The 27,558-nt window shown below is 40.2% G+C and overlaps 1 protein-coding gene across 5 annotated transcripts in view; it reads left to right on the top strand.

Moving 5' to 3' along the window:
* The first annotated feature begins 879 nt into the window (after nt 1–879).
* lmbr1 (limb development membrane protein 1) overlaps nt 880–27,558 on the top strand; it is a 40,009-nt gene continuing 13,330 nt past the window's right edge. For all 5 annotated transcript variants that reach the window (XM_078280414.1, XM_078280418.1, XM_078280417.1 and 2 more), the window contains exons 1-12: nt 880–1,067; nt 4,872–4,944; nt 5,838–5,877; nt 6,821–6,960; nt 8,533–8,636; nt 16,122–16,248; nt 16,705–16,773; nt 16,908–16,972; nt 17,249–17,321; nt 21,305–21,394; nt 22,502–22,578; nt 23,050–23,127. In XM_078280414.1, the coding sequence (XP_078136540.1) occupies nt 1,005–1,067; nt 4,872–4,944; nt 5,838–5,877; nt 6,821–6,960; nt 8,533–8,636; nt 16,122–16,248; nt 16,705–16,773; nt 16,908–16,972; nt 17,249–17,321; nt 21,305–21,394; nt 22,502–22,578; nt 23,050–23,127 (999 nt within the window). In that variant the 5' untranslated portion in view covers nt 880–1,004. The remainder of the gene's footprint in view (nt 1,068–4,871; nt 4,945–5,837; nt 5,878–6,820; nt 6,961–8,532; nt 8,637–16,121; nt 16,249–16,704; nt 16,774–16,907; nt 16,973–17,248; nt 17,322–21,304; nt 21,395–22,501; nt 22,579–23,049; nt 23,128–27,558) is intronic.

Genomic DNA, 27,558 nt, shown 5'->3' with positions numbered 1-27,558 from the left:
TGGAGTGGAATGGAAATTTCTAAGTGACCCCAAACTTTTGACTGGTAGTGTATATAATTTCATTTCTTAGTCTTAGCAACTTATGTTTTACTGGATAAACACCGATGGAGAAGGTTAAAACAAGTTGGTTTGTGATCAAGTGTCTTGAAGATAAGGTCCAAACGTTTTTCCACAGGACATTTGAGACAAATCTTCCCCAGTAACACACACACACACACACACACACACACACACACACACACACACACACACACACACACACACACACACACACACACACACACACACACACACACACACACACACAAATATATATATATATATAACATTATAATTATTATTATTATGGTGGCATTTAAAGATAACAGACAGGGAGAAAGAAGTGGTCCAGTATAACATCATCACAACTTTAGGGATGACATTCATTACAATAGCACACTCTTTTAGGGAACAGGGATGTTTTAAAGAGACACAAATTCATAATAATTCATTAGAAGACCTTCTGAGTTAAATTACAAATAGCACATTATGTTTAGACCAATTCTGGAAAAGAACGAAACGTTGTTTTTTTTAGTAGCATCAACCCTGACAACAGGTTAGGTAAAGCATTAGAGCATATTTTAGTGGTTTTAGGGAATGTAGGCTATGGTCCTCCAACAATTCTGGGACAAACACTAACATCACTAATATAACGCTTCAAATTGGAAATAAACACTGGAAACAGCTATTGTTTAAACGATCCGAGCAATTAAATACAACGTAACGTCAACGTTTTTTTCTCCCACATTACGACATAAAAAACCACGCCGAAGTCGGAAGAACGACTTTCCAATATGCGAAATGGGACCATCCGAAGAGCACGTGAATGCAGCACTCATCTACCAGTCAGGGCAGTTATATTTCAGAGGGAGGAAGACACTGGAGTTGTTGCTGTTGGTGCCAGTTGTACGAGCTAGCATGTAGTGAGTGACCTGTAGCCTTTTTTAGTATTTGCAATATGAAGAATGGAAGAAGACGATGTTACTATCAGAGAGCAGAATTTCCACAGCCAAGTTCGAGAATACATCGTAAGTAACGTTAACGTGCGGAGCGGCTAGTCAAGGCTAGCAGGCTAACAACGTCCTCTACTGCACAGTGACGTTAACAGTAGCTAACGTTAGCTTCACCTGTCACTTTGACACGGCAGAATATTAAGCTTGATAACAACAGTTCATGTTATGGTTCACCCAAAATGATATTAGGACAGACTTGTGATAAATGTGCCTACGGTTCACTATGAAGATCTTTATGTGGGACATGGACAAAATGTCCCAGTCTTTACTAATGCAGTCAGTGAGGACTGCTACATCTCACTAACGTTACTTCAATGTCCCTGAACTAACGTTAGAGAGATTAAATCTTTATTTTGTTATGGCTTATTTATGTTCCATTTTCCAAAACAGTTTACAGTGTAATATGCGTGGTTCTCAGCGCAAAAAGTTTCACGTGTAAGAAAAGCTTGATGTATGGTGCAGACCTAATTTAAGATGTTGTTGTCTTATGAAAAACAACAACGGTTTAAAAAAAAGAGTTAAAGATCTGTTTGTGAACAGTTATATTCAGGTATAATACCATTAGAATTGGAAACATGAAGATTGAAGGGGTTCCCTGAAGAGAAAAGGCTTTGCTTGTTATGGGATTTAGTGAATACAAAGTTTTCATGTTTTAATCCCATTGTTATTTAAGGTCTACACATTCTTTTGTAAAATGGCCTTAATTAACTCATTTTAATTTGTCCTTGAACTTGAATTTGTATTTTAGGAAGATAGTCTTTTTTGTGGTAGATATTATTTGAACAGCTTGGGACAGGAGACAGAGTTCTTTGTAGTGTAATATTATATGTAAATAGTTATGTTCTTGTCTGACAAATGTCTCCCCTCTACAACTTTAAAGTGCCTGTGGGGTGGGCCCCTGCACCTGCATGTGACAATAGATAACTAATAAACTATTGTCAGTGCCTTGGAAATTGTTGATGATCTTCCTTTGCCATGAACTACATTGTTTTTTAGAGCGTCTTGATGTCTAGCCATACTTTCATAGATAAAAAAACAAAAAAAACAACGCAAGTGATAAAGTTCAAGAGGGGACACTTTGACTGGAGTAGGTTTCTTGATTATTCCTGACAGACACGTTTGGAATATAGAAAATATCAAATGTCTCTAACGAGCAGACCAGCTCAACATCTCAGCTTTAGCTTGCACATTTTATCCTAAGCATCCCTACACCTGACTCTCAGTATCCCATAACAACATTCTTAAAGTAAGATCCTTTGCATGATGCTTTAATGGTACTGTATCATTTAACTTTAATGTCTATGGTCAGTCGGTTTATGGGTTGATTTCTGCGGGGGCACATTTTATTTATTGCTGCACATGCTCTTTTTGCAGCCAAGGTTACTCTGGGGTAAGTTTCAAGTTGGGAAACATGACTCCGTGACAAGGTGGTATGTTCTCATTAGACCTGAAGTGTGGGAAACCGTTTGTTCTGTAATGGGGGTCCTACTGTAACGAATTATTGAAGAATGCACAGAATACCATGTTACTGTGAGAAATCAGATTAACACAGGATAATGTGTGACTAGTTTGTGGTTTGGTCAGTAATTTTATATTCCCACGACTACCTCCAAACAAGGATGTAACAACATTATCAGGCTTTCACATGCGTTTGTAAACAGAGATGCATAATGATATGGACATAATTGAAAAGATGTTCTTGTCCTTGACATCCTAACTTAAATAACCACTTTTCTGGTATGAAGTATTATTACCATTAGGAGACAATATAATGTGTACTTCCAACTGACTGATTGTGTTACTCTTTCTTTCCACGGTCACGTCCATGCTAATGCAAACACTTGATAAACCTTTTGTATAAACCCAGTGGCGTACATGACCTGGTATTTGGGGGTTTTCAGCAGAAATCTATGTCTGGTAATCAGGTTTCATATAATGCCTTAAACTGCATAAACCCATGTTTCATGTTGACATACTGTCTAGTAGGGCTGGGTACCGAATTCAGTACTTTTTAGGCACAGACCAAATTGCTTTCTTTAGTATCGAGTATCGAAAAAATGCCTCGTCATTCAGTACCAAATTTCAATACCTAAGGAGCAAATCTCATCAGCAACAGTGAGCCAATCAGCATGCAGCATAATGCTGGTGATTGGCTGTCTAACATTACACGTCGTAGAGACACGCAGGAAAAACTCCACGTTACGCACGTTAGACAGGCCTCACATAGTAGGAGCTGAAAAATAAATTCAAAAGATTCGTGATGTAATAGTAATGATGTAATTTCTTTATTGTTTAAATGGATTTTATAAAATTGGTATGGTTCAGGAACCGGTATTGAAGTCACGGTATCGGCACCGATATCGGAATTTTTTTGAACAATACCCAGCCCTAATGTCTAGTAACATTACTACAGTGCATGAAAACATACTGATCATTTCATCTACTTGCATCCTCCCTCAGAAAAGAAGTAATTACTGTCCCTTACCTCCAGCTTGAGTTCATATATCATAAAGGTGTGAAATACTGTTCCTAAGTTGTTCAGGGACGCTTGCAAACTGCTTGCAGGAAGGCGAATTTGTTACCTGCTTCTTTTCCCTTGCTTAAGGTGTCATTCTGTATTTGTTTGGAGAAAACCGAGTGATAACTTCGCTAGTGGCGTTGACTGGTCTGCTTGTTACTTTTCGTTATCTCTTCCCAAACTGTTGTATTGAGTCTGTGACGGTTTATCAGCTTTGTGCACCTGATTCTGTGCTATTCTGGGTTTTCCCCTTTCGTGGACATGGTTATACTTGAGCCCCTATATATCAGCTGTCTTTCATTTGAAAGGGGGACTACAGGTGGAAAGAAAAAGTTTTTGCTACAGCTCTCATTTAACAGTATATACCTCCCAGATTGACTGAGGATGTTTGGCATTTCTTTTTATAGTCAATTTGTCTGTCTGAAAGGTGCACGGTCTGCCTGGTGTCTGGCTGAGTCATCTCGTAATCCCAGCTGGGCCGTGATGAGTTGTGCAATGTTGACAGGGTGCAAAGTGCTGAAGTGGGAGCTTCTAACATTAGTTACGTCCTGGTCACTGTCATAGTAGAAGGGGGGAATTTGGAATGTGAGCCTTCTGTAAGACCATCCAGCTTGTTTTGAGGCTGCGGTTACTTAATAAATTCCATGCAATGGTAATTTCTGGAGCAGTTTACATGTAGCAGTAGTGGCCTAATTACTATTGTCAGCTAAAATGAGGCATTGTTGTTCTTTCTAATCAAATAAATTAGTCATGTTGAGCTATACTGCTTAGTGTATATATATAATATATTAGAGTGATTTGTGTAATAATGGGGCAGGCATTGTTTTATTTTCCTTATTTAGCACACTTTAACAGGCCTAAGCAAATGTACAGTTATTTTTGGACAGCAAATGTGCATTTACATCCTGCACAAATACTAAGTGATCAAGTATTATTAGAACATGGGAGGAATTTGATCCAGGTCCCCGACTGTATTTCTCATCAGGTTATCACATCGTGCCGGGTCTGTACATAACACTGTAGCTTAGTATTGTATAACTCAGTGTGGGCTACACTGAAATCTTGCAGCCTGCAACTACGTTTTGTACATAGTATCGTATTATCAGGTTTATAAAATTGTAAGTAAAGCACAACAGTGCCATACTCTTTGTAGTATGGAACATACTGTAAGAGAAACAGGAGCAGGTAAGTTTGAAATCTGCTGGGTGTACTGTAGGTAACTGTTTACTAATGATTGTCAGTGCTGATCCATCTACAGTCCAGCTAAATCCTTGACTAAGATTCTTATGTTGTCGTTTCAGATTTGCTTTCTCCTGTTTGCAGTCCTCTACATTGTGTCCTACTGCATTATAACCAGATACAAGAGGAAGAGTGGTAAGTGAATCAGCACAATTTCATCGTCTTAAAGTATCTGTGACACTTACACAGCAGAAATACGTCCATTGTGGACCTATTTTCAAAGCAAACCTTGTGGAGGTTAGTCAGTCTGTCTGGTTATGGTGTGTTTGCTCACAGACAGAGCCCTTCATTGTGTTTTGACTGAAAGGAAGTCACGGCCAAGAAGGCTTTAGGTGTATGCGTGAGACACCACACCCATGCTTGTAATCTGTTACAGTCAGCTCTGTATCAGTGTGAACTGTATCCGCCCCAAGTAGCTTTAAAGGCTATGGCAAAATGAATACAATTTGTCACTGTAACAATTGTGACAGGGCAGGTTATGTCAGTTATATTGCATTCATAAACAATGAAGACTCAAGGAATCTTTACAGGAGGATATGTTTTGTTCTTCTGTATTATCTCTGACACAGCATTTTAACTACACCAGGCAGAAAAGACTGAAAAGGTGACCTAATTATGAAGGAGAAAACAAGAAGGCCCGGTCAGACATTTAAACCTGTATCCCATTTTCCCAGGACATATTTAGTATGTCCAGGTCACCTAGGCTTCCCTTGTCTCATTTTGAAAGTAGACCACAATGCACCAGAAATCCCTTCTGGAGTTTTGTACAGTAGCAATCTAGGTTGCTCTTCTCCTTAAACCTGGTGTTTTGGTAGCCTACTCTTTTCACTTACAAGTGCAAAGGAATTGTAAAATAAATCTGCTACAACAGATACATCAGTATGCCCCAAATAGGAAATATAGCCATGCCACATTCTTCTCAGTACTTTTTAAAGTACGATGTGATGTATGAAAATGTGCAACTTATACAGCTCAAAGCGTCACACTCTAACCACCTTGTGACTGAAGTGGTTTGGTTTCCTTTACAGATGACCATGAGGATGAAGATGCGGTTGTCAATAGAATATCGTGAGTAGATTTCAGTTCATTCTTTTCTTTAGAACAGTGTATTTTAGACATTGTGGCAAGCATTGAGTTAATTAGAAATGAGTACTTTTCTGTTTTATATCACAGTGAGGCGAATATGTTTGGGGTTTTGATTGTTGGTTGGACAAAAAAGATGTTACCTTGGGCTTTAGGAAGTTTTCTATCTAGAACATTTTCAATAATGAAAAGAATAATTCGTTGCAGCACTTTTACTAATAACTTATTGCATACATTGAAAAGAACATTGCATTCATTTACTGACTACCACTAACACTCTGAATGTCTTCACACTGTGTCATTAGCTAGAACTGTGGTGGCAAGTGTCACATATCTCTCAGTTTAGAGTTGCAGCACTCATCACACTCAAGGGTGCCTGTTGTATCCTCACCATCCTGCATGCTTAGGTCCAGCTAAGCAAAATGGTACCTAAGGGTCCAGCTAAATAATTGAAAGCATTCTAGTTAATGAGCTCTTTTAGTGATAGCGTAAAGTGGGGACTTTGTGCCGCCCTACTGAGGACCACTGAGCAGATGGTTACTCCCATGGGCCCAATCTGGAGAGCCACTGCCTCTGAATCTCTAGAAATTGCAGGCTGCAGAAACATAGCCAGTCCTTTTGTCTTAGAACTAGGGCAGGGGTGGATTAAACTGAGGGGTAGAAAGATGATTGAAAGTATAGATTGATTTGAGTGGTCACTGTCACTGATTAAGTTAATTCCTCACTATTCATTTTGTCACACTGTAAACCAAGTGGCACTTCTGTCTTTCAAAATGAATCCTCCAGTAACCAAGTAATGTAACATAATCTGATATGAAAAAGCCAAAAATATGTCATTACCTTGTGATTCTTAGTCTGTATCTCGACTAGTCCTAACACTTGTCTGTGTCTGTCTGTTTTTTTCTTTTTTTTTAAATTACATTTGCAGATTGTACTTGTGCACCTTCACCCTGGCAGTGTCGGGTGGTGCCGTCTTCCTACTGCCTTTCTCAATCATTAGTAACGAGATCCTCCTCTCCTTCCCCAAAAACTATTACATTCAGTGGCTCAATGGCTCCCTCATTCACGGTCAGTGGATCTCACATTTCATTTGTCTTTTTATTTTGTTGAACTAACCAATTTTCTGTCCCTTTTCCTTGTCTTATGATTACACTTCTTTTGATTAAAAGTCTTTTGATTTCTGCTCTTCAACGAAAATAAATATCTTGGAATAACATTGATTATAATCATAATTAACTATTTACATGGTCAGAATCAATACATGTGTTGATTAACATGCTGTGCAAATTGCAATGGACTAGTACCCACATACATGTTGGTTTAAGAAACTGTTGTGTTTTTGTAAGTAATTCAACTCTGACTTGGGGCAGAGATTCATCTGAATCAGACAGCTATGTAAAGTGATTACACTGGTCCAAAACTCTTCAGTTCACTATAAATAAAATGTCATTATTGTTCAGTTGTAATTCAAAACACTTTTATTCTTTGTTTTTAAATTCTGGGTAAATGCTTGACTGACATTGAAATATATAGGAATTCTTATCCAGACATGTTTTGGTAAGGTTTTACAAAGTTTTTCTTTAGTTGTGTTGTCACACCATATCATTTATTAAAAAATGTAACGTGTGCATGTGCTAATACATAAACCGATTTCTGTATTTAACAACCACGACAACAACACTCAAGTCAGTAATAATTGAATCCAGTTTCTGTTTGTTCTATAACACTACTTAAAACATATTAGAATGGAGTTACTACAAAAAAAAATAAAGGCATTGTTGCCGTTTCAAACTTTAGTTTTTACTTCAAAACTACTATTTAAAACACTAACTAGACTAAAAGACTATATTAATAGACTGTTGGGAACAAACTCTTTTTGAATCTGCTTGACTTTGATGTTGGTTGAAAGCATCCCATCTCTCAACACCTATTGAGTTTTCTATTATTATGTGACTACTGTTTATGATATGAATAAAACAGTGTCTTCATTTTGATACCACCAGTGCGAGCTCTGATTACAGATGACCAGATACTGAGGAATTTTGACTTTTTATAAATGCTGACACATTTTTTTACTTTCATTGTTGAAAATGTTGTAATTGCGTTAAGGAACAACATTTGACAATATGTTTGCGTTTAATGTTCAATGTGTATAAATGTGTAACCACCAGTGGCAGCTTCTAATAGATGAAGTTAAGCCCATTTCTTTTCCTTGATTTAATAACCAAACCATGTGAGATCTAAAAGTATTTTCTGTTTCATCTACCGTATCTCCGCATATCAGATCAATTGACATCTTTATGTCACAGTCAGTCATGCAGACAAACAAGGGATTCGGTGTTAAACACCTACTCTGCCGAAAAAAGTGAAAGCTTTTGGGTGCTGCAACAGCCACCAGGGGGCATAAGAGTCCACAACATAGACATGACACAAAGACACTTGCCAGATAAAGCCTGTGTTGGCACTTCACCTCACAACTACTACATAATAATATTCAAGGGAAAGCTCTCAAAATTCTGGGGAAACCTGTTTTAAGAACCTCACAGAGCATGAAAAAAATAAAAATAGGACTATTGATTTATAATATATAATTTTGCATACAACTGTATGTGTACACTCTAATATGTTTGGTTTCTGCAGGTCTGTGGAACCTGGTGTCACTGTTCTCCAACCTTTGCCTCTTTGTCCTGATGCCCTTTGCCTACTTCTTCTTGGAGTCTGAGGGATTTGCAGGATCTAAAAAGGTACATTGCCTTAAATGTTTGTTATCGAATTTCTATGTATTATTTGATTTATTTTAGGGCTGTCAATCGATTAAAAAATGTAATCTAATTAATTACATACTCTGTGATTAATTAATCGAAATTAATCGCATACATAATTAACGGTGCCTGAACCGATACTTTTTAAGAAAGTAAAAAAAGAAAAGAAAAAAAAGGGTACTAAACATGTCGGTGACATTAAAGAACGGCTTGTTTATTGCTAAGGCCATATGGTCAAAATGAAATTATTTATTAATAATAATAATAATAATAATAATGTATAACAATAACTTATTTCACTAGTAAATTGCTGTTGAACGACAAAAACAACCACCAGATGGGATATGGACATTTACAATAACTTCAAATGCACCACGAGGTTGTAGTTTACCAGTTTCATTGAACGCACCGTCTGTGTTGTTTTTCCGACGGCAGCTGCAGATTGTTACATCCCGGTGTTGAATCCTCTACAGTAAAACACAGTCAAACTTTACACCGTTTAGCGTTAGCTGTCAGCATTTTAACCGTGTTTTAATCCAGCTACTAGCTAGCGGTAGGCTAACGTTAGCTGCTGTTGAGTATAGTGTTAACTAGCGTCACGTGCAGCGGTGTTTGTGTTTCCTGTATCGTCTTCAGAGCATCAGAGAGAAGCGCAGACATATCAGTGGCACCAGATTTCGGTAGCCAGAGTTGGCAGGAAGTAAATGTTCCAATTAATGATCCAGGCAGCACATTCTCGTCTCCCTCCTTCATTTTACAGTCCAATGGTGGCTAGAATGGCTCCGGGTCAAACGTCAATATGGAATAGATTAATCTGCGTTATTTTTTTTTAACGCGTTATTTTTTCTCAGATTAATTAATCGAAATTAACGCGTTATTTTGACAGCGCTAATTTATATATATATGAGATTTTTATTTTCTTTGTGTGTAACGCAAAGTTACCAACGATCGTCAAGAAAAAAGGAAATGGGAAATTAGTTTGACATTTTGCTGGGCTTTCAAAGTCTGGAACAGCCTTTAAAAATCCTGAGAATAATTACCAAAAGTGATACTGAAGTGATTTATGAACTGTGAGTCAGAGGTGAAAACAAGACAATCTGAAATGCTTTAAAATCAAGGCTGGACCAAATCTGAAACTTTGAACTGGAAAATATGGAACCCTGTTTATTTTCTGTCTCTTGTGTTGATGTATTTGTATGCTTTGCTATTCATGCAAGGGGCTCTCTGTTAACAGCCAAAGCAGCAGCAGCAGGTGCCTTGTCCATGCCCTCTGCCTGACTCACGCCATTGACTGTAACTGCCACCGCAGAAAGTTCATTAACCATGAATCTGGACTTCGCCCAGCGCCACATCCTGACAAACCCTTCCAATAAGGCCATAGGCTGCAAACGCTTCAACACTGCTTCATCGGCCTCACTGATTTAAAGCCTGATTCCTTGTCACCCCGTCCCCAGCCCCCTAAAATAAAACTTCAAAAGGACAGGCTAATAATCGAGTTGTAAGGCTCAGCGAACTTCCTTGTTTAATTGATTACCCGCAAAAAAAAGAGGCTGGGGGCTCGTGTTCCAAAAAGTCCATAAAGTCGCAGCAACATGACAGCACAATAGAGCCTCGCAAAATGGAGGGGGAAAGATTTACTTTTAATACACCTCTATCCTGTGTCACAGTTTGAAACCTCTCTGGTTTATGTCCCTCCTGGCAAAAGCACATAAAAATTAGTCTGTACTGTAGTGTATAGCCAGTTATTTTCTTCCTTAGCCCACTAATTTGTTTCTGTTGGATTTCTTCAGTAGAGGGCAGGCCCTGATGTGTAAGAAGCAGGATTAGGGCCTCTTTCACGTTTGTCCTTTTTGTTCTTTTTTTATTTCAGCTAGACTGTTTCTTGCTACTGATCTTCCATAAATTTGCTTAGAGGAAGCACTGTTCAATGTTGAGCTGCACTTCCAGGTATATATGGTGTGTGTGCTATGGAAGGGGTGGAGGTGACACTCCTGTTTCACCTTTAAAAAAAAAACCTGAGCTGCTTGCAGAGTCAATCATGTGGCCGACAGCAAGAGGAATGTAAAACACAGATCCAAGTTTTTATAATGTGATATTATCCCCTTTGCCCCAAAACGGCATTAGACCACGTTGTCATAAGGTTTTATGTGGCATTTTAACCTCCTGTGCTAATGTTGTGGCACTGCAAGGTCCTTTTGACTGCGGAAATGAAGTGAATGATGAATTTCACTACTAACGTTGTAAGTCAGCCTTTTCATGTGGCTGTGTTTACTTTTGACGATGTACTAAAAGACGCCACCAGAATAAAGATGGAAATGTGGATGTTTTTTTTATGTTAACTGTTCAGCTCGTCAGAGGCTCTGTCACCTGAGTGATTAATAGTTTAACAAATTGTCCAAATTGTGGATGAATCAGAGCGACTTAGGGTCTTGATGTCAGATGTTATGATCTAGCTTTATTTGCTGCTGTAAAATGTCTCCCACTTTACTGCTTCTCAAATCTTTGCAGAAGAGCTGCATCACTGAAGCTCATTATGTAGTTCAGGTCTTTTGATTCTGATGATGTTTTACAAACCTATATAGAATGGTGTATTTGTGCATGTCGCATACAAAGTAGTATACTAAATGAAGTATTATGTATGGTTTAGCTGTGGGGAAAGACACAGTTCTCCTCTTTTGAGGCTTTATAAAGCATTTGTGTCTTCACACCACCAGTAGATGGCATTATAATAATGAGAGCCATGCCTGTCATCCTTATTGAGTTGATCAGCATGCTCTGAAAAAGACTGGGAAGACATCAGCACCAGCCTTTGTTCAGCCTTCTATTTATATCAAGGGACTTAACTTGGCTTGTTAATTATACATGCGGGTATGATGTTTTGAAGCTATATTTACTCACAAACAATTAGATCAAGGTATTAAAAAAAAAAAGTTTTGACAATGACAACTTCCTGGTCTATTTCAGTGTTGTCTAATCCTATTTTCTTAGCACTAATGCTCAGATGTTTATTATGTTGAGCTAAAAAAATGTATTCAGTGTCACAGTCAATTGTTGTAACTTTAGACATAGCAAAAACCTACGTCAAGAAATATAAATTGTGTAAAGTGTGCTTTGCAGTGAATAGTCTTTTGGTCTTGCCCACAGTATTGAAATGTGTTTGATCCTGAAACGAGTTGGAACGAGTCTGACCCCCTGACTGACCCAGCAAAGGGGCAACAGGTTTCATCTGGTAGTTAAAGAAACTCCTCATCAATCTCATCCTAAGCCCTAACCCGCCAATGATGAGAAGTGTGTTTATTGTGGAGGGAGAGGAGGGGAGGTGTAGGGGTAAAGAGAAAACGTCTCGCCGAGCAAACCCGCGTGGTGTTACTAAGATACTCCTCTTTGTTGGAGCTCCACAATGGGGGCCTGGATATTTATTTCAAATCTCCTGCACATGCAGACATTTTTCCCAGGCCTTCTTTTGGGCAGGGCCAGCCGGAGAATATAAAGTGGTGTTTACATACCTTCCTTTAAGGTCACAATGTCTCCCTAAAGCTGCCTGTTACAATGTTCGTTACCATGGTAACATATTAGTTCGAGCTGGGAATTTAAAAAAGAACAAGCGAGTTGCTCAGGATTTTTTCCCCCCTTCCTCTCGTGACTCAGTTTTTCTAACCTAACTGATAAGTTCTGAGGCTTTACTGATTGTGTTCCAAATTCTAAGCAGTTTTTTCTGATTTGTAAAGCGAGATATTGTCTATCATACATGTAGACTGATTTACTACAACTCATTTACATTACTAAGTAGGGCAGAGTATTACATTGATAAACTACATGGTGTACTTGGTCCTAACCTTTCAGGAAAGAAACGCCATTTATTCTTTGAAGACTTATCAGTCTGACACCTTTCTGTAATCCGAACAAGCTGTCGCCACTGTAGGATGTCAAATAAAAGTACTGAGGCTGCTTCCTTCATTTAAATGTTTCTGTTTTCTGACTCATCTGGTGAATCAGACATGAACTCAGCAGGGAAACAGGGGTTTTAATTCACATCCCAAAACTACGTTACTTTCACAATGTTTTCTTTTTGGCAACATCGACCCCCCCCCCCTCGGTTTGAACGATACGATGTGAAGTCTTATTACGAGTCTTTAGAAGTTAATTTTGCAGCTTTACAGGGGAGTGTCCCTCTCCTCTGCTTTCTGTCTTTGACACGGTCATTGCTCTGTGGCCGACTGGTTGAAGGATACACTAATAAGGTCCCTGGGCATCTGGCATGTCTTTTGCAAAGAGGGCAGTCGTTTTGCTGGGGAGCAAAAAAGGACCCTGCCCCCTCCCTCACTTGTTACACTCTTGGCCCTTGTTCCACACGCCCCTGACAGTGAGCAGAAGGATGGTCTGTGGGATGATCTCTGCCACCGCCTGCTGACCTGCTAAGGATTGATGATGGCAACTAGGAAGCTCCTGCACCACCTAACTCTTCCTTTGTCTCTCTCTCTTATCCCCCCAAACATCCAACAGCCCTGCACCTTCCCAAGTATCATCTCTCACTCTCTCTTACACTTGTCCACTATTGCACAGTGGCATTCAACTTCCAGAGGTGAACTCTGCTGGATTCATCGGTCAAAGCACTACATCAAAGACTGGCAGAGTGTGCTTTAGTTTTTCTGCAGCACAGGCTAGGCGAAAAAGTGTGTGTGTGTGTGTGTGTGTGTGTGTGTGTGTGTGTGTGTGTGTGTGTGTGTGTGTGTGTGTGTGTGTGTGTGTGTGTGTGTGTGTGTGTGTGTGTGTGTGTGTGTGTGTGTGTGTGTGTGTGTTACTTTTCTCTCTGGCCACACATTTCTTGGAAGTCTCTCCAGTCTTGTTTGAGCATTGCTGCAGTTAACCAGCCCCTCACTCGATGTCGGTGTGAGGATCAGGGGATGCTGAATATTTCAGAGCTGCTATATTTAGAGGTAGTTACACATTTAGAATGGCAAGAATAGAAACTTTCAGCGGGCGCTCTGGATGCCAAGGCACGGGTCTTTTTTTCCCTCCCTTCCCTCACCAGTTGACAGTTGTAATCTTTGATACTGTATGTGATGATAGCTTATTTGTATTTTCCTATTTTTATATCAAGTTTTTCAAAGCACACATTTGCCCTTCCTTACCTAATGTGAGGAGGAACAAATTACTTAATCTTTCCCTTGCAATAATAGGTAAGGATAGACATAACTTTCAGTGTGCAATGTCATGCATGTGGATGTATCAATGAACCAGTCTGGGCTCCCAGTTCAGTGTCGTCTTTCGTCTATGCAGTCTAATCACGTCTGACACAGTGGATTGTTCTTCCAGCGAGGCAGCATCCAGGGATGATAGTAAGGGAGGTGACAAGCATTGCCTTTGCCCTAAATGATCTGAATGGGTAATGATTTGAGTCTTATAAATGATTGAGAGACCTATCTAAAGGGAATACACCTAAAGCATGGCATGGGCAGCTTGTTAAGGTGGACTGGTGCGCTTGAGTGGGCGCACGTCCTGCCTTCGGCTTCTGTTTGTCCTGATGCATCCTTAAGAGAGCGCGTGTGGGACGTGACTGAAGCCCCTGAAAGCATTCCTCTCTCACCTCTCTCACCTCCGGGGAATGAGATGCGCTCAGACGTTGACTCCTCTCCTCTGCCAGTCTATCTCTGTTCTCACTCTTTATTTCTCTCTATCGCTCGCCATCTCTTCCTTTCTCCCTTTTTTTTTATTTTTTTTTTAATTTGGTGGTTTTGAGTGTTTTCCCCACTGCCCAGTTGAGCCGGGCTGTGAGATGCTTGATTGCAGCATCCATCTAGTGAACTCAAAAGTGTGCGAATGTGTGCAAAGAGCATGAGGCAGTCAGCACAATGTAATGTCCATGTCAGATTTGTGGCTATATTTTTAGTGTATTGATCTGCATTGAGTGCTGAATTTATTGATGGTGTATGGCATAACAGAAAATATGCATATATAGTTCCCTTAAGATATGTGATGTATCTATCAATGTTATACATTTATTCATAATATATTGCTAAGATGTTTTAGGTTTGACTAAAGATTCTCTAAGGCCCACTTACCCCCTCTAACGTTACCTGTGGCTGCAGTGTCCACCTTGGCCACACTGGGGCACTCCAGACCCTACCCACGTTCCTCCCTCTTGTGCTAGAAAATTCGACACTCACTGAGGCTTTTCCAGAATATCATGTAAGTGGAGGCGCGAGTAATTGCTCAGTAATAGCTAAAGGATGCTACGGCGGATTTTCACCACTGACGATTAATGGAGTCTGAGAATAGGCTTATATCACTATCTAAAGCATGGACTGAATGGGTCAGTGATAGTGTGTAGACAAATAATGTTATCAAATATGTCTGTGATGCTTGTATGCTGTTTGTGAGAGAGGTGCTTGTAAAAGAGATTCAAGCTGAAGAATGAGTTAGAAGGGACTATGTTTTAGGTTGGATAGGAAGACGACCGCTATTAAACAGTGACCCAAATTGTAATGCAAATGCTAAAGGACAGTTGGTTTGGATGACAATCATGAACTGTGTTGGGGAAACAAAAAAAAAAAAACTATGCCTTGTCTGATTTAATCTGCAGAATTGAAATCATTTCCATTCTGTAAAGTAACTTGATTAACAAGGGGAACTTTCAAAGAGAGACCCCCTTCATGTACCTGTTGGCAAATACTGAACAGCAACCGCACAACCATTATGTTAGCTGGTAACAAATTGCTCATATGTACCCAATTTAAGCAGCGCTCCAAAAGCCAGAGAGCCCTTGTTATCCCGTGCCTGGTAGCCTACCTGACATGTGTATGAGAATGCCTATCTATCTTACAGTGCTAGACAGCTTGGCTCTCCAGCAGGGGGGGAAATGGAAACTGTGTGAACAGGTAGAGGAGGACTTTATTAACCACTCAGCAGTTTGTGACCCGGAAAACCCAAATTACCCCAAAACCCTCTCGTCTGCGTGGCCGTGGTGCTAAGGGAGCTCTTAATCGGCCCCAGATGGGAGGCCTGCTCTTGATCGCAGACAGTAGCTGACCCAGCCAGGCTTCATGCTCCTTACAGCACCCCCCGCCCCCCTTACTCTTTTTAATTTCACCTCTGCCACCAGCCCCTGTTAGACCCACTTTACAGACCACAATATGTGTGTATAAAAGAGTTGTTTTACACAGGAATCTGTCGGAGCGTTTATGTCATGTTTGTGTGCTGCGAATGGAAATGATGATGTTTAATATGAGCGAGGCAGGATGGAGGGAGGAGGGAGATGTCTCGTAAAATGAATCTTGTTTTGTGTTTAAAAAAATTATATGAAATGTAGCGAATACCACCTCCCAGCTCAGTGCAATGAACGTCAGTTTGATTAATATGTTTTTTGATGTACATTATGTTGATTTAAAACCCTTGTGTTTATTATGATACTGATTTCAACTGTATTAGCCAAATCTAATCTTTCTTCCTGTGCACTTTTTCTGTCAGGGCATCAGGGCGCGTATTTTAGAGACCTTTGTGATGCTCTTCCTGCTGGCTTTGCTCATCCTGGGCATTGTGTGGGTGGCATCCGCGCTCATTGACAATGATGCAGCCAGTATGGAGTCACTCTACGGTAAGTTTTTAAAGGATTTTATGTCATTTATGCTCGTAAATCTCTTGTTGTATTTGTAACTCGGAGGAACAATTTTGGAAATGGGCTTTTTCACTTCTGGCTGAGCTTTGGATGAGAAGATTGATATCCCTCTTATGTCTGTGCATTAACTATGAAGCTTGATGTCCGAGTTGATTTAGCTTAACTTAACTTAGCTTAGCATAAATACTGGACTCAGGTCAACAGCTAGTTTGGCTCACTCCACAGTTCATAAATACGCCTACCAGCATCTCCTAAGCTCACGTTAACACATTATATCTTGTTTGTTTAATCCCTTCACAGATGAAAAAAAAGGAGACATTGTGGTTTTGCTAGGAGTTGTGTGCTGGAACTAATTTTTGTGTATTTCCCAAAATGTTAAACTATTATTTCCTTTCTTTCTATATTTTATTAAATGATGTATTTTTTTTTCTGTAGATCTTTGGGAATTTTACCTTCCATACCTCTACTCCTGTATATCTCTGATGGGAGGACTGCTTTTACTCAGTAAGCCATTTATTTTCACTGAAAAAAACCTAAATATTATTGTTGATGTGTTGAGCTACCATTAATTTAAAATTGCGGCATTATTTCACCTTATTGTGGTTAAACAATCCCGCTGTTTTCTGTCATGTGTATAGTGTGTACTCCTGTGGGATTGTCCAGGATGTTCACCATCATGGGACAGTTACTAGTGAAGCCAACAGTAAGTAATCAATATTTGTGGTTGTTGGGTAAATGGTTTGGTTAGTAGAAATTTAGAACTAGCTGAAAGACTACAGAGTTGAACTTGAATGCTCAGCCTTGAAGCCACTTTGCTCCTCCATTCAGAAAAATGTCTGCCTCAGTCAGCCATTTAAACGTGTGACAGAGGACTACAAATACATCACCAACTCATCCTCCCATCTGCCATCTCTCCAGACCCACTTTGAGCCTAATTATAACCCATTTCATCTCTTCCTCCTCTGCTCCTTCCCTTCAGATCCTGGAGGACCTGGATGAGCAGATTTACTGCATCCATTTGCAGGAGGAAGCCCTTCAGAGGAGATTAAACGGTATGTCTGTGGAAGACGTGTTGGCACATTATAGGGGAGGGGAGGGGTTGACTGCCCTATTGGGTGTGATGGAGCGTGCCACACTGGAATCAATTAGCATTGAAAATTCAGCCACACACACTCACGCACTGGCAAAAAATCCACACACACACTCGTCCGTGGCCTTTCCCCACCTTCGTCTTACTCATAACTTTCTGCTAAAGGGCAAAGCAGCCACATAGCAAGGACCATATTTTATGTTTAGGAAGTTTTTAAGGATCCATTTAGGACACTTCAGGGTCACTGCTGATGAAATTATTGCCTCATTTAATGTCAGGCCTAGAATGGTAGCCTGGTTATTGGATGGAATTCATTTCCATCCATCTTTTACAAGAACTTTTGGCTTGGTCCTGTGGACATTAAATCGACATTTCAGTGACTTCTGAAAGGAGACAAGGAGCCTTGTGCCGTTCTCTGGACTTGGGGCACAAAGGGGAAGTTTAAGGATGGTGAAGATTATTTTTTTTTAGCCTGCATTTCCTTTTCATGCCCAGCCCTCTGTGTTCCCAAATTCCTTGTTTGACGTTGAATAATCTCAAAAAGCAGGAAGTATTTGGGCCAAATTCCAAAACCTACTTTAATATTAACTCAACCACGCAACCAAGTGTACAGATGCGAGTAAATAAAGAGGATGAGCGTCTTTTCAAACCCGGGAGGTAAGGGAGATCGCTCCTAGATTACGCATGTTTTCGAATGCCACACCGGCCACCTTTATAGACTGCCACCAATGCGTATGGTTCCTTCAGGCTCGTTTCACACTGCCCTGCTTTGAACTAACTGATAGAATAATTGTAATCTGTTTCTTATCTGCTCCAACACTGTTTGATCTTTACAAGTCTCTGAGGCAAGAAAATAACTGTGGTCAACATCTTAATGTGCGCACTGAGGCCAAGCTGCAATCCACTTTTGCCTGTTTTAAAAGTTGGAAATTGGAGGAAAAGGAGGATGTTGACATGAATTATTTTATGCACACACTATATGTACATGCACACGCTCAACATTTATGCTCACACATAGGTGAAACTGAAGGCTAGAGTGGTGTCCCTTTGATCTGCTGAGCACGCTGAGTAGACTGCAGTTCAGGAACAGTTCACAGGACACACTCCAGAGGCGAGCAATGTTGTCTTCTTGCTTCACCTGTGTGCGCTCTGCATCTAACAGATTATACTCTGACCTATTCTGTGTTTGCAGATGTGGCCTGTTGAGCCACATCAGTTGATGCATCAATGTTTATTTACATGTCTGGCCCTTTGTTGTCCTCTCTCTACATGTAATTGCCCATTTGTAATGACATTGTTGATATTTTAATCTTAAAGATCAGAAGGTTACGACATAAATTGGCTGATTTGACATGTCTGTTTTTCTTGTCAAGGGTATGATGAGCATACGCATAGTGTTTAGAGACATGCCCCTAGAACTATTAGATAAACAGCTGACACTTAATTTATGAGAAATCATTTTTACAGTTTACTTACAAAATGTTGCACCCTTTCTTTACTGCTTTTAAATGTATTGAGGCTTGAAGTTTACAAAAGTTATAGACATCCCAGACAAGAGGTCATTTTTGAAGTTATGTTTTAAGCAAAAATGCCAAACTTTGCAGAAAGCAATAATGACATTAAAGGAAAAACAGAGATGCTTATTTTTGAATCACAGAATAGTGTGCACAACTGGCCTTGCTTGTTGTTGAATCTTCTATACTGTAAGAACTTTGTTGTGTCTGTGCCTCAAAGTATTCAGGTTGAAGGTGCAAAGGCATCTTCCAATTATTGCGTGCAAATTGTATCCAATAAAATAACCATTGTGCTTCTGGGTTATTAGCTTAGAAGGTATTTTAAAAGTGCAATCTAGTGAGTACATAAATGTACTGCAGTACAGGCACTTTGGCATACACACTTGTCCATGCTGCCCTCTCAAGACCCTGATCTGCTGATAGCAGAGCAACAGAGGGCCTGTCCAGATGCTATGTGGCACAATGACCTTGCCAGTGCCTTGTTGTCTCAGCATGGTGTTTAGCATGTGTGGATGACGTAATTTTTCAACTGTGGTGAAGGTTGGAGAGGATACGTTGAATTACTCTGGGCCTTCCTGGCTGCCAGAAGCCTCACTCAGCATCTCTGCCTCGCTGTAACTCAGTCTTTTACTTGATGCTGCCAGCAGAAGGAGAAGGAGGATATATTTAACTCCAGTTTAGAGTGATGTCATTAAAGATACTGCAGTTGAAATTCTCCCCATTTTCCTTTACAATCCTAAACATGTGATGATATTGTTCTTTGTCTTTAGATCTGCTGTTTTTCATGACATTTAAGAACCTACTGTTAATTTGATCAATGATTTATCTGTCCTTGGTGACTGGTAAGGCCATGTTTGGATATGTTATGCATAAAGGTGATAGATTGGTTCATTTGCGGCTGAGCAGATTTAGCTACCCCGAGGCACAGTGTTCTGTTCATCTTTGGAGAAAAAGAGCTGTTGAACTGTCCGTGACATTTCCTGTTGTGTTGTGACTGCATTTGCTCGGAGGGTTCAAACTTTCCCCTGCTTAGATCCTGGGACAGGTGTCTGCGAGGGCACAGACAAGACTGTTAACCCTCTCTCCCTGTCTATCTCACCTCTTTTGCCTACTTAAACCCATCCAGACAGGGCGTGTCATAATAACATAGGAAAGAAAAAGGTTTGATCAAAGTGATTGGTCCTTCACTCCTGTAACAAAGATGAAAGATGGTATTTTTATTGCACGCTAGTAACGGTGTAACACTGAACTAATTGGTCTTGATCTGCCAATTACCCCAGGGGATGCAAATGGATACTCTTCCACTAAGGCTCCTAGGGGCCTCTACGCTAGAGCGTCAAGCTGGAAGGAAAACAGAGTAAAATAGATAAATTAGCCTTAAATGAGCCGGCCTTGTGGTTTTCCTGGAGAATCCCTTGCTGTCTTCTCCAGCCCACTCAACCAGTTGTGGCATGTGCTAGACAGCTCCTGACACAAGAGATTATTTTTTACTTGTTTGAGATCACATTGTTATGTTCTGAGCAGGATTACTTGTTTTAATGGGATTTCTTAATAAATATAATAGGGGTGCACGATTCAGAAAATGTCATGATTTGATTTGATATGGATTTTTAGGCTCAAGATTTGATTCAAAATCGATTTTTGATTCAAAAACGATTCTCGTTTCAAAAAACAGTATGTAAATGTAGTTACTTTTCTCATGTGATTGCAGTAGACCTACAATTTAAATTAAAAAAAAAAAGAATCGATTTTTGGAATTCTATGAACTGATTTTGAATCGTATCGCGATACGAATGTAAATCGATTTTTTTGCACACCCCTAAAAGATGAATCAAATACCATATGCTGAGGTAAGACGAATACAGTGAGGAGTTAAAACTACTCTTAATTAGGATATCGTCTTATATTCTTTTGCTGATTTAGTGTATCAGAAATGTCTGAAAATACTGTTTTCCAACTGAATCAAGAGTTTCTTGAGTGGTCTGGCAGACACAGTATACATGTCACTCATACAATCAGTGCTGTAGTATCTGTTAAAACAACATTAGAGCTGAAACAATTAGTTGATTGACAAAATATATTGACTATTTTGATAATCGATTAATAACTGTGGTTGTGTAATCAAGCAAAAAAAATGATTTTGGTTCAAGCTTCTCAGATATTACATTTTTTATAACTCATTTTTTTCTTTCTTCTGTGTTTTCTATAATTTAAAATGGAATAACTTTGGGTTTTGGACTGTTGGACATGACACAACAAGACTCTCAGAAGTAGTGATTGGCATTTCTACAATTCTTTTGACATTTCATAGACTTAATGATTAATTAATTCACTGAAAAAATTATCTGCAGATTTATCGACAATGAAAATGCAGCCCAACATCTGAGCATGCAACAAATTTAATTAATATCAATGGTTTCTGTTTCCGCAGGATCGTCCTCACACACTTATACTCGAGGGAGCTTTACTCACCAGCTAAACAAAGAACTTGACAATTTTCGAAATCAGAGAAATAAATTAGGTAAGTATTTGTATGATGTGACAGGGCTGATACATTCTCTTAAGACCTTGAATTGCCATGGGAATATATGCCAAGAAGTTAGCTTTTTACATATTGCTGACAGGCAGCCGCTTTCTCCCTGTCTGCCTTAATTTCCTAATTTGGACTTGGACCAGAACTGCCTGATAATTTTCCATCCATTTTAGGATATTATAAATGAGGCCTGAGCCTTTTGGGGAGCAGGGTGGGGGGAGGAGAGCACAAAGGCACTTAGGATATTGGACAAGATGCAAACTTTATATTGTAGCAAGCCTTTTAGTGATGTCATTAATTTAGAAGGATGGTGCATATAAAGTGCACTTGGCAAACTTCTCGGGCAGGCAGGGTGGGTGCACTTTGAGAATAAGGAGGACTAACAAGGTTGGAAATAGAGAAAGAAAGTCAATATGGCAAGGACTAGAGGGCAGTCCGATACACATTGCAGGGTACTGTGGATGTCCATAATAGAAGAAATAGTGCATGTGGTCTACAAGCTGTCAGCAGTGTCTACACACATGACACATGAGCTGTTGAAAGAAGAGGAAGATGGAAGACATAAACTTGAAATGTTAAATCTGGCTTGGAAGAATGAGGCACGGTAGTTGCTCACTACACACACACACACACACACACACACACCTGCGCACACACACACACACACACACACTCACAGACATTCTGACCAAAATATAAATCACAGAATTAATTTTGTTGCATTTCTTTTTATCCAGGATTTATTATTGTTTCCACTAATTAAGGCAATGATGAGTGTGACTAATTAAAGAGGAAGAGCATCATTTTTGAAGGTTATGAAAGGTATATTACCTGGAGGGGGGTGGTTACGATGAGAGGTGAGATTGTGTGTGCTACACACACTCACGATATGTTGTACCAAACCAAGCTGTACAAACCCTGTAAATAAAGCCAGAGGGCTTAAGGCTTCAGTGTTTGTCTTTGATGAAGACATATTAATTAACCAGTAGTGGAAAGTGGTTTGTATCTCTGAATCTCGCAATTAAAGAGTTGGTTATACATATATTTCTTAAGAGTAATAACCTCTTACTTTGGCTCACTCTCATTTCCCCTCAGAGAGAAGAAAGAAAGCATCAGGTTGGGAGAAGAACTTGTTGTATCCCATGGTGATGCTGATCCTGCTCGCAGGAACGGTGAGTGCTGGGACTGACCTATCATTAAGCCCAAACTGTTTACGCATGGCGTATACAGCCTGGCTGGTGGCCATTGGGACAAACCCCATCCTCTTAACAGTTGGGCGTGGAAACTACTTTTGTTTAATAGCTGTTTAAGACAATGCTGAATAGCCACCTGCAACAACTGTGATTTTCAATAGATTATAGTGTGGGAATGCTATTTATGCTGTCTGATATTGTTAGATGAGGCAGGAAGACCATGTGAGACGCATGGCACGTGCATCAAACAACCCCCACATTGTTCAGGTTTTGAGAAGCTTAATGTTGGAGCAGTTTACAATCACAAGATGGTTATTATGCATTACCATACTTACAGCAAGGCCCCCACAATTAAATTATATCATGATGCCGGATACTTTGGGGATTTGATTAATGTTTTTATAATTATACCATGTGTAAACAAATCTTTTTCTTCCTCTCTGTATGCAGACAATCTCAGTTATTATGGTGGTATTGAATATCCTTTACCTTCTAGTGGATGAGACTGCCATGCCCAAGGGGTCCACGGTAAGCCTACTGTCTAACCTAAGTACATTCTTACTTCACACACACACACACACACACGCCCAGAATGTAAACTGCAGAAGAGCTTGCCTATCAGACCTGCCATGTTGCTGGCGGAGACATAAATCAAATTCCGGATATGCTCAGATGCTTGTTAGAAGAAAAGGCATGACCAGATGTTAATCAGGCTTGAACCTTGTGCTTCTGGTTTTGTTTTGGAAGCTCATTGAAAGTCATTTCACAGCAGTGTGCAGATTCAGTAAGCTCGCTACGTGTCTCAAGTCCACAGTCGGTGACATAAGCTGCTTTTCCTCCCTCCTGCAAAGGCAGACAGAGCCAGGTTAAGGGCTCTTACTGTGAGGCAGACAAACTGAGTGTGGAATGGCTCTCAGAGATTCTCATCTCCGCCTAACATGCAATGTGTTTTAAGCTGTCCTGATCTGCAGTGACAGAGGGGCGTGCATGCGTGTGCTTGTATGTGTGTGCGTTTGTGGTTGCATTCTTGTCTGAGAGGGGGCAACATAATGTATCCTATTTCTCCCTCATTTAATTTTGTGTCTCTCGCGGGCATCTGACAGAGCTGCCCTCGACATTCCAATTATTTTATTGAGCAGAGATGTTTTTTTTGGCATGACGCGTCGCAGAAAATCCCCCAAATTACACTTGTCATGCAGCTTGAAGCTGTCCTCCCTGACAGTGTGGCCCCACTAAATGGTTTATGCGTTTGTTGAGCTGGATGGATGCCACACCTCTGATCTGACAGCACTACGAGGGGTGGGGGAGTCTCGTCCTCCAAAACAATCGATACTGATGTGATACAGCTATCCAATCCGTTAACCCTGCCCTCCAGCTCTCGAACTCTCTGCCCCTCTAGCACAGAAATTCTCTTGCAGTTACCCGCACACTGTATGGAAGGAGATGAGGACAGAGGAGAGAAAGTGATAGCAAGAAGTAGAGATACCGGCTGGTTTGAGGTCTGGAGGAGGTACTGTCGAAGCAAAGAGACTGTGGGAAAGTCAAATGAGGCCCCGATGCGCTGATTGTTGTGGGGGGGTAGCACAATGGAAGTGCCCTGTCAATGTTTGTCTTCCCGTCCTACCAAGCGTCCCGCCATAGTCCTTAGCATACTGAGCAGTGCCCCAATTGCCTTTACAGAGCATAGGATGGAGGTGGAGAAGGATGATGAGGAGCTAGGAGAGAGGTAAGAAAAGAGCAGGGAGGAGAAGCAGGTGGATGGAGATGAGGAGCAGAGATGCTGTAGAAGCAACAAGGGGAAGGAGGAGGGGAACTGGAGCTGCGTCTGTTAAAGGACACTGTTTTACAGCTTGATGAACAAGCACTAAGAGGGACCAATAAAATTGTTACTGCAGGCCTTTCTCTTTGGTAGCCACAACATTTGACACTGTATTTTGTAAAATGGACAATTAGCTGCAACTGGACTGTAATTTTCACCTCACTAAAGTTGCCCTTCTCACACAAAACTGAACCTTAGCTATGACCTTTCAACTTTTGTGAGTGAAAGTGAATGTAAAAAAATATCCATGCTGGCCATGATAATGTGAATTAATCTTAAAATCTACAGCGATGATGCTATTAGGTTAGCACCCAGCAGAACTAGGGGGAAAGGTTCAATTCCATTTCAGTTAATATATCAACATGTCATCACACCATTTATCATTATCATATTCATCACTTATTATTTAAAACTAAGTATGGGAAAATGATTCCTGCACAATTTGACAATATGGTCTTACAGTGAGAGTGAATGTACCTCTGGGACTACTGTTTTACTACTCTTCAGCGATAAATGTCTGTAGCTCTACAGTAAAAAAAAATTGATAAATTATGTTGACATTTTTATGGCAAGATGAATTGGATTTAAATATGTGAAACTACTATGGCCAAAAGACTAGATGGCACCACTCATAATGGCTTGAATTACTTCAATGAATAAAGATACAGCCTCAGTATGGTGATGTCGGAGCAAACAGTATGTCCAAATGTGTCTTTGGAATCTCTCCCATTTTTGATTCAGACATCTAGAAGGAAATATATAAATGAATGGATTTATGTCTGTAACAATACCACCACTACATTTAAAGCAACAGAAAATCATTCTGACTTCATTATTTTTGACCAGGGATTAAAAAAACGGATAGGTTTTACGTGGGGCAGGATGTCAGTCAACTCAGCCAGTGGAAGTCTTGAATGTGCATGCTCCACAACTGGCTTGGCCACAGAAAGATACTAGTGCTCTATGGGCGGTGAAGAAAAAAAACATTTTTTTTTTTTAAATTCATCCATGGTATACATACAACATAGCAGGTTATTCTTTGTACGATCAATCTTTCATTATACTGTAGGTGCAAATGCTCACAATTGGATCACTGAGTCAATGCTGGTGTGGTCAAATAAAGACATACAAAGATGTAGCCCCCACCTAAAAAAAACAATGGAAAGTTAGGCCTTAAATTGTTGATCATGAAGACTAAAGTTCAGAACAGATGAATTTGCTGTAGGGTGGTTCCCACTCAAACGTCCAGGGGTCTCATTTATAAAACTGCGTAGGATCCTTACTAAAAGTGTACGTATGCCCCAAAAGCCAAAAATGGCGTACACCAAAAGAAAAAATCAGATTTATAAAACCGTGCGTATGCGCATCTGTAAGCAATGTTCCCTTTATAAACACAGATTACCCACAAGTGTGCGTACGTGAATCAGCCTCTTATCCCGCCCTGTACACGCCCATTTTTAACCATAAATAGTCAATGCAAAGCACCTCATGAATGCTGATCAGTATGTTAATGACCCTGGCAGTTGTTCTTTACGCTGAATCATGACGACTGGCGGGCAGGGAAAAAGCAAATTGCTGCAAATTGAATTATAATTTCGGCCTGTTCTCGCACAGTGTAGGGAAACCTGATCTATAGACTACCTATATGAATAATACCGTCCAAAACAGCAGGCATTACGGCACTCCACGGACAGCTTCGATATACTAGACCTATATAATAAGATTTAACAGAACTATATATTATATCCAAACAAGCCTTAGCAATAAAGTTGAAGATTATATGTAATATTTCTATAAAACACTTAGCTGGTTGCCATTTCCCTCTGGAAACAGCCGGTTGCCCCCAGAGTGGCGAGGACCTGTATTTGGACCGGGATGGCACGGTTCCGGCGTATTGCCCTCTCTACTGGACCCAATTCAGTACATAGATCCAAGAGCACAGCTTTAGGGAATTTAAATCGGCATATTAGCCAGTCATCGTCATGGTCCCTGAAGCCTCTTTCTCTCCTGATTCTTCCATTGGGGGTTAGTCCTCCTGCAGTGCCATCATGCAGCATTACGCACGGGGATCACCGCAGTATTATACAATTTGTGATTGTAGACACCTTGCCAAAATCACAGCATCAACCAGTGGTATCCCCCACCCCGAGATACAATTTGAAGACGAAAGTCTAACCGTATTAAAGTTCGGACTGATAACGAGGACATTAAGTGTAACGATTGCGCGATAGCTTAACGGCTGTATCTCCAGGCTTTGACATTTGTAGTATTAAAGACAGATATTTAGTTATTTACACTGTGTTCTGCAGTTATCTAATGCTAGGGTATTTGATGCTATCCTGTATTCCATGGAGTCGGGCCATCTCCTCCTGCGCTCCGTAGCGGACAATGTGACGGTGAGACAGCGCGGATTAAACATTAAGAACAAATTTTGATTTGAGTTGGATTTTATGGGAGTTTATGGAACAAGTATCACTCAGTAGAAGCGCAAATAACACTTTTAATCTTCATGACAATGTGGATTATATGGAGTGAAGAAATGTGCTTGAGACATCAATACTTGAAAATATTAAGAGTAATCGTTATTCCCACATTTACTTTCTGCAGTCTGACTTCAGTTCACCACCTCACCATCTGTGTCGCCAATTCACAGTGACCCTCATTTATCAACCTAACGTAGAAACCAGCGCAGATATGAGCGCAGAAATCCTTTTACGACAGGCTTCACGTGTGATTCATGAAACATTTGTATCACACCAATCAGAGCATAAGAATGGTCGTACATTGATAAATGCAGCGGCTGGAAACGATCGTAATTTAAATATCACGCCCCAATATATTCTCGGTTTTGAGGCCTCGCCCCTATAATTTACGACATGGCGAGACGTAATCCGGCTAACAAGTGGAACTTTTCAGAGGTGGAGATTGAAACCCTGATATCTCAGGTTCATTTGCACTAACGTGTACTATTTGGCAGCCTGAAAACTGGTATTAAAGGCTGAAGAAAGAATGGGGAATGGAAAGAGATCACTGATGCAGTCAACAGTGTTGCCGTGGTAAATCGGACTCCAGCTGAAGTTTATTTAATATACAGGCTTATATTGCAATCTCTTAGGCCTACACCGACCTATATTTAAATA

Source organism: Sander vitreus, chromosome 22 (assembly GCF_031162955.1).
Source record: "Sander vitreus isolate 19-12246 chromosome 22, sanVit1, whole genome shotgun sequence".
Taxonomy (NCBI): Eukaryota; Metazoa; Chordata; class Actinopteri; order Perciformes; family Percidae; genus Sander; species Sander vitreus.
This window is presented reverse-complemented; position numbering and strand designations above follow the sequence as displayed.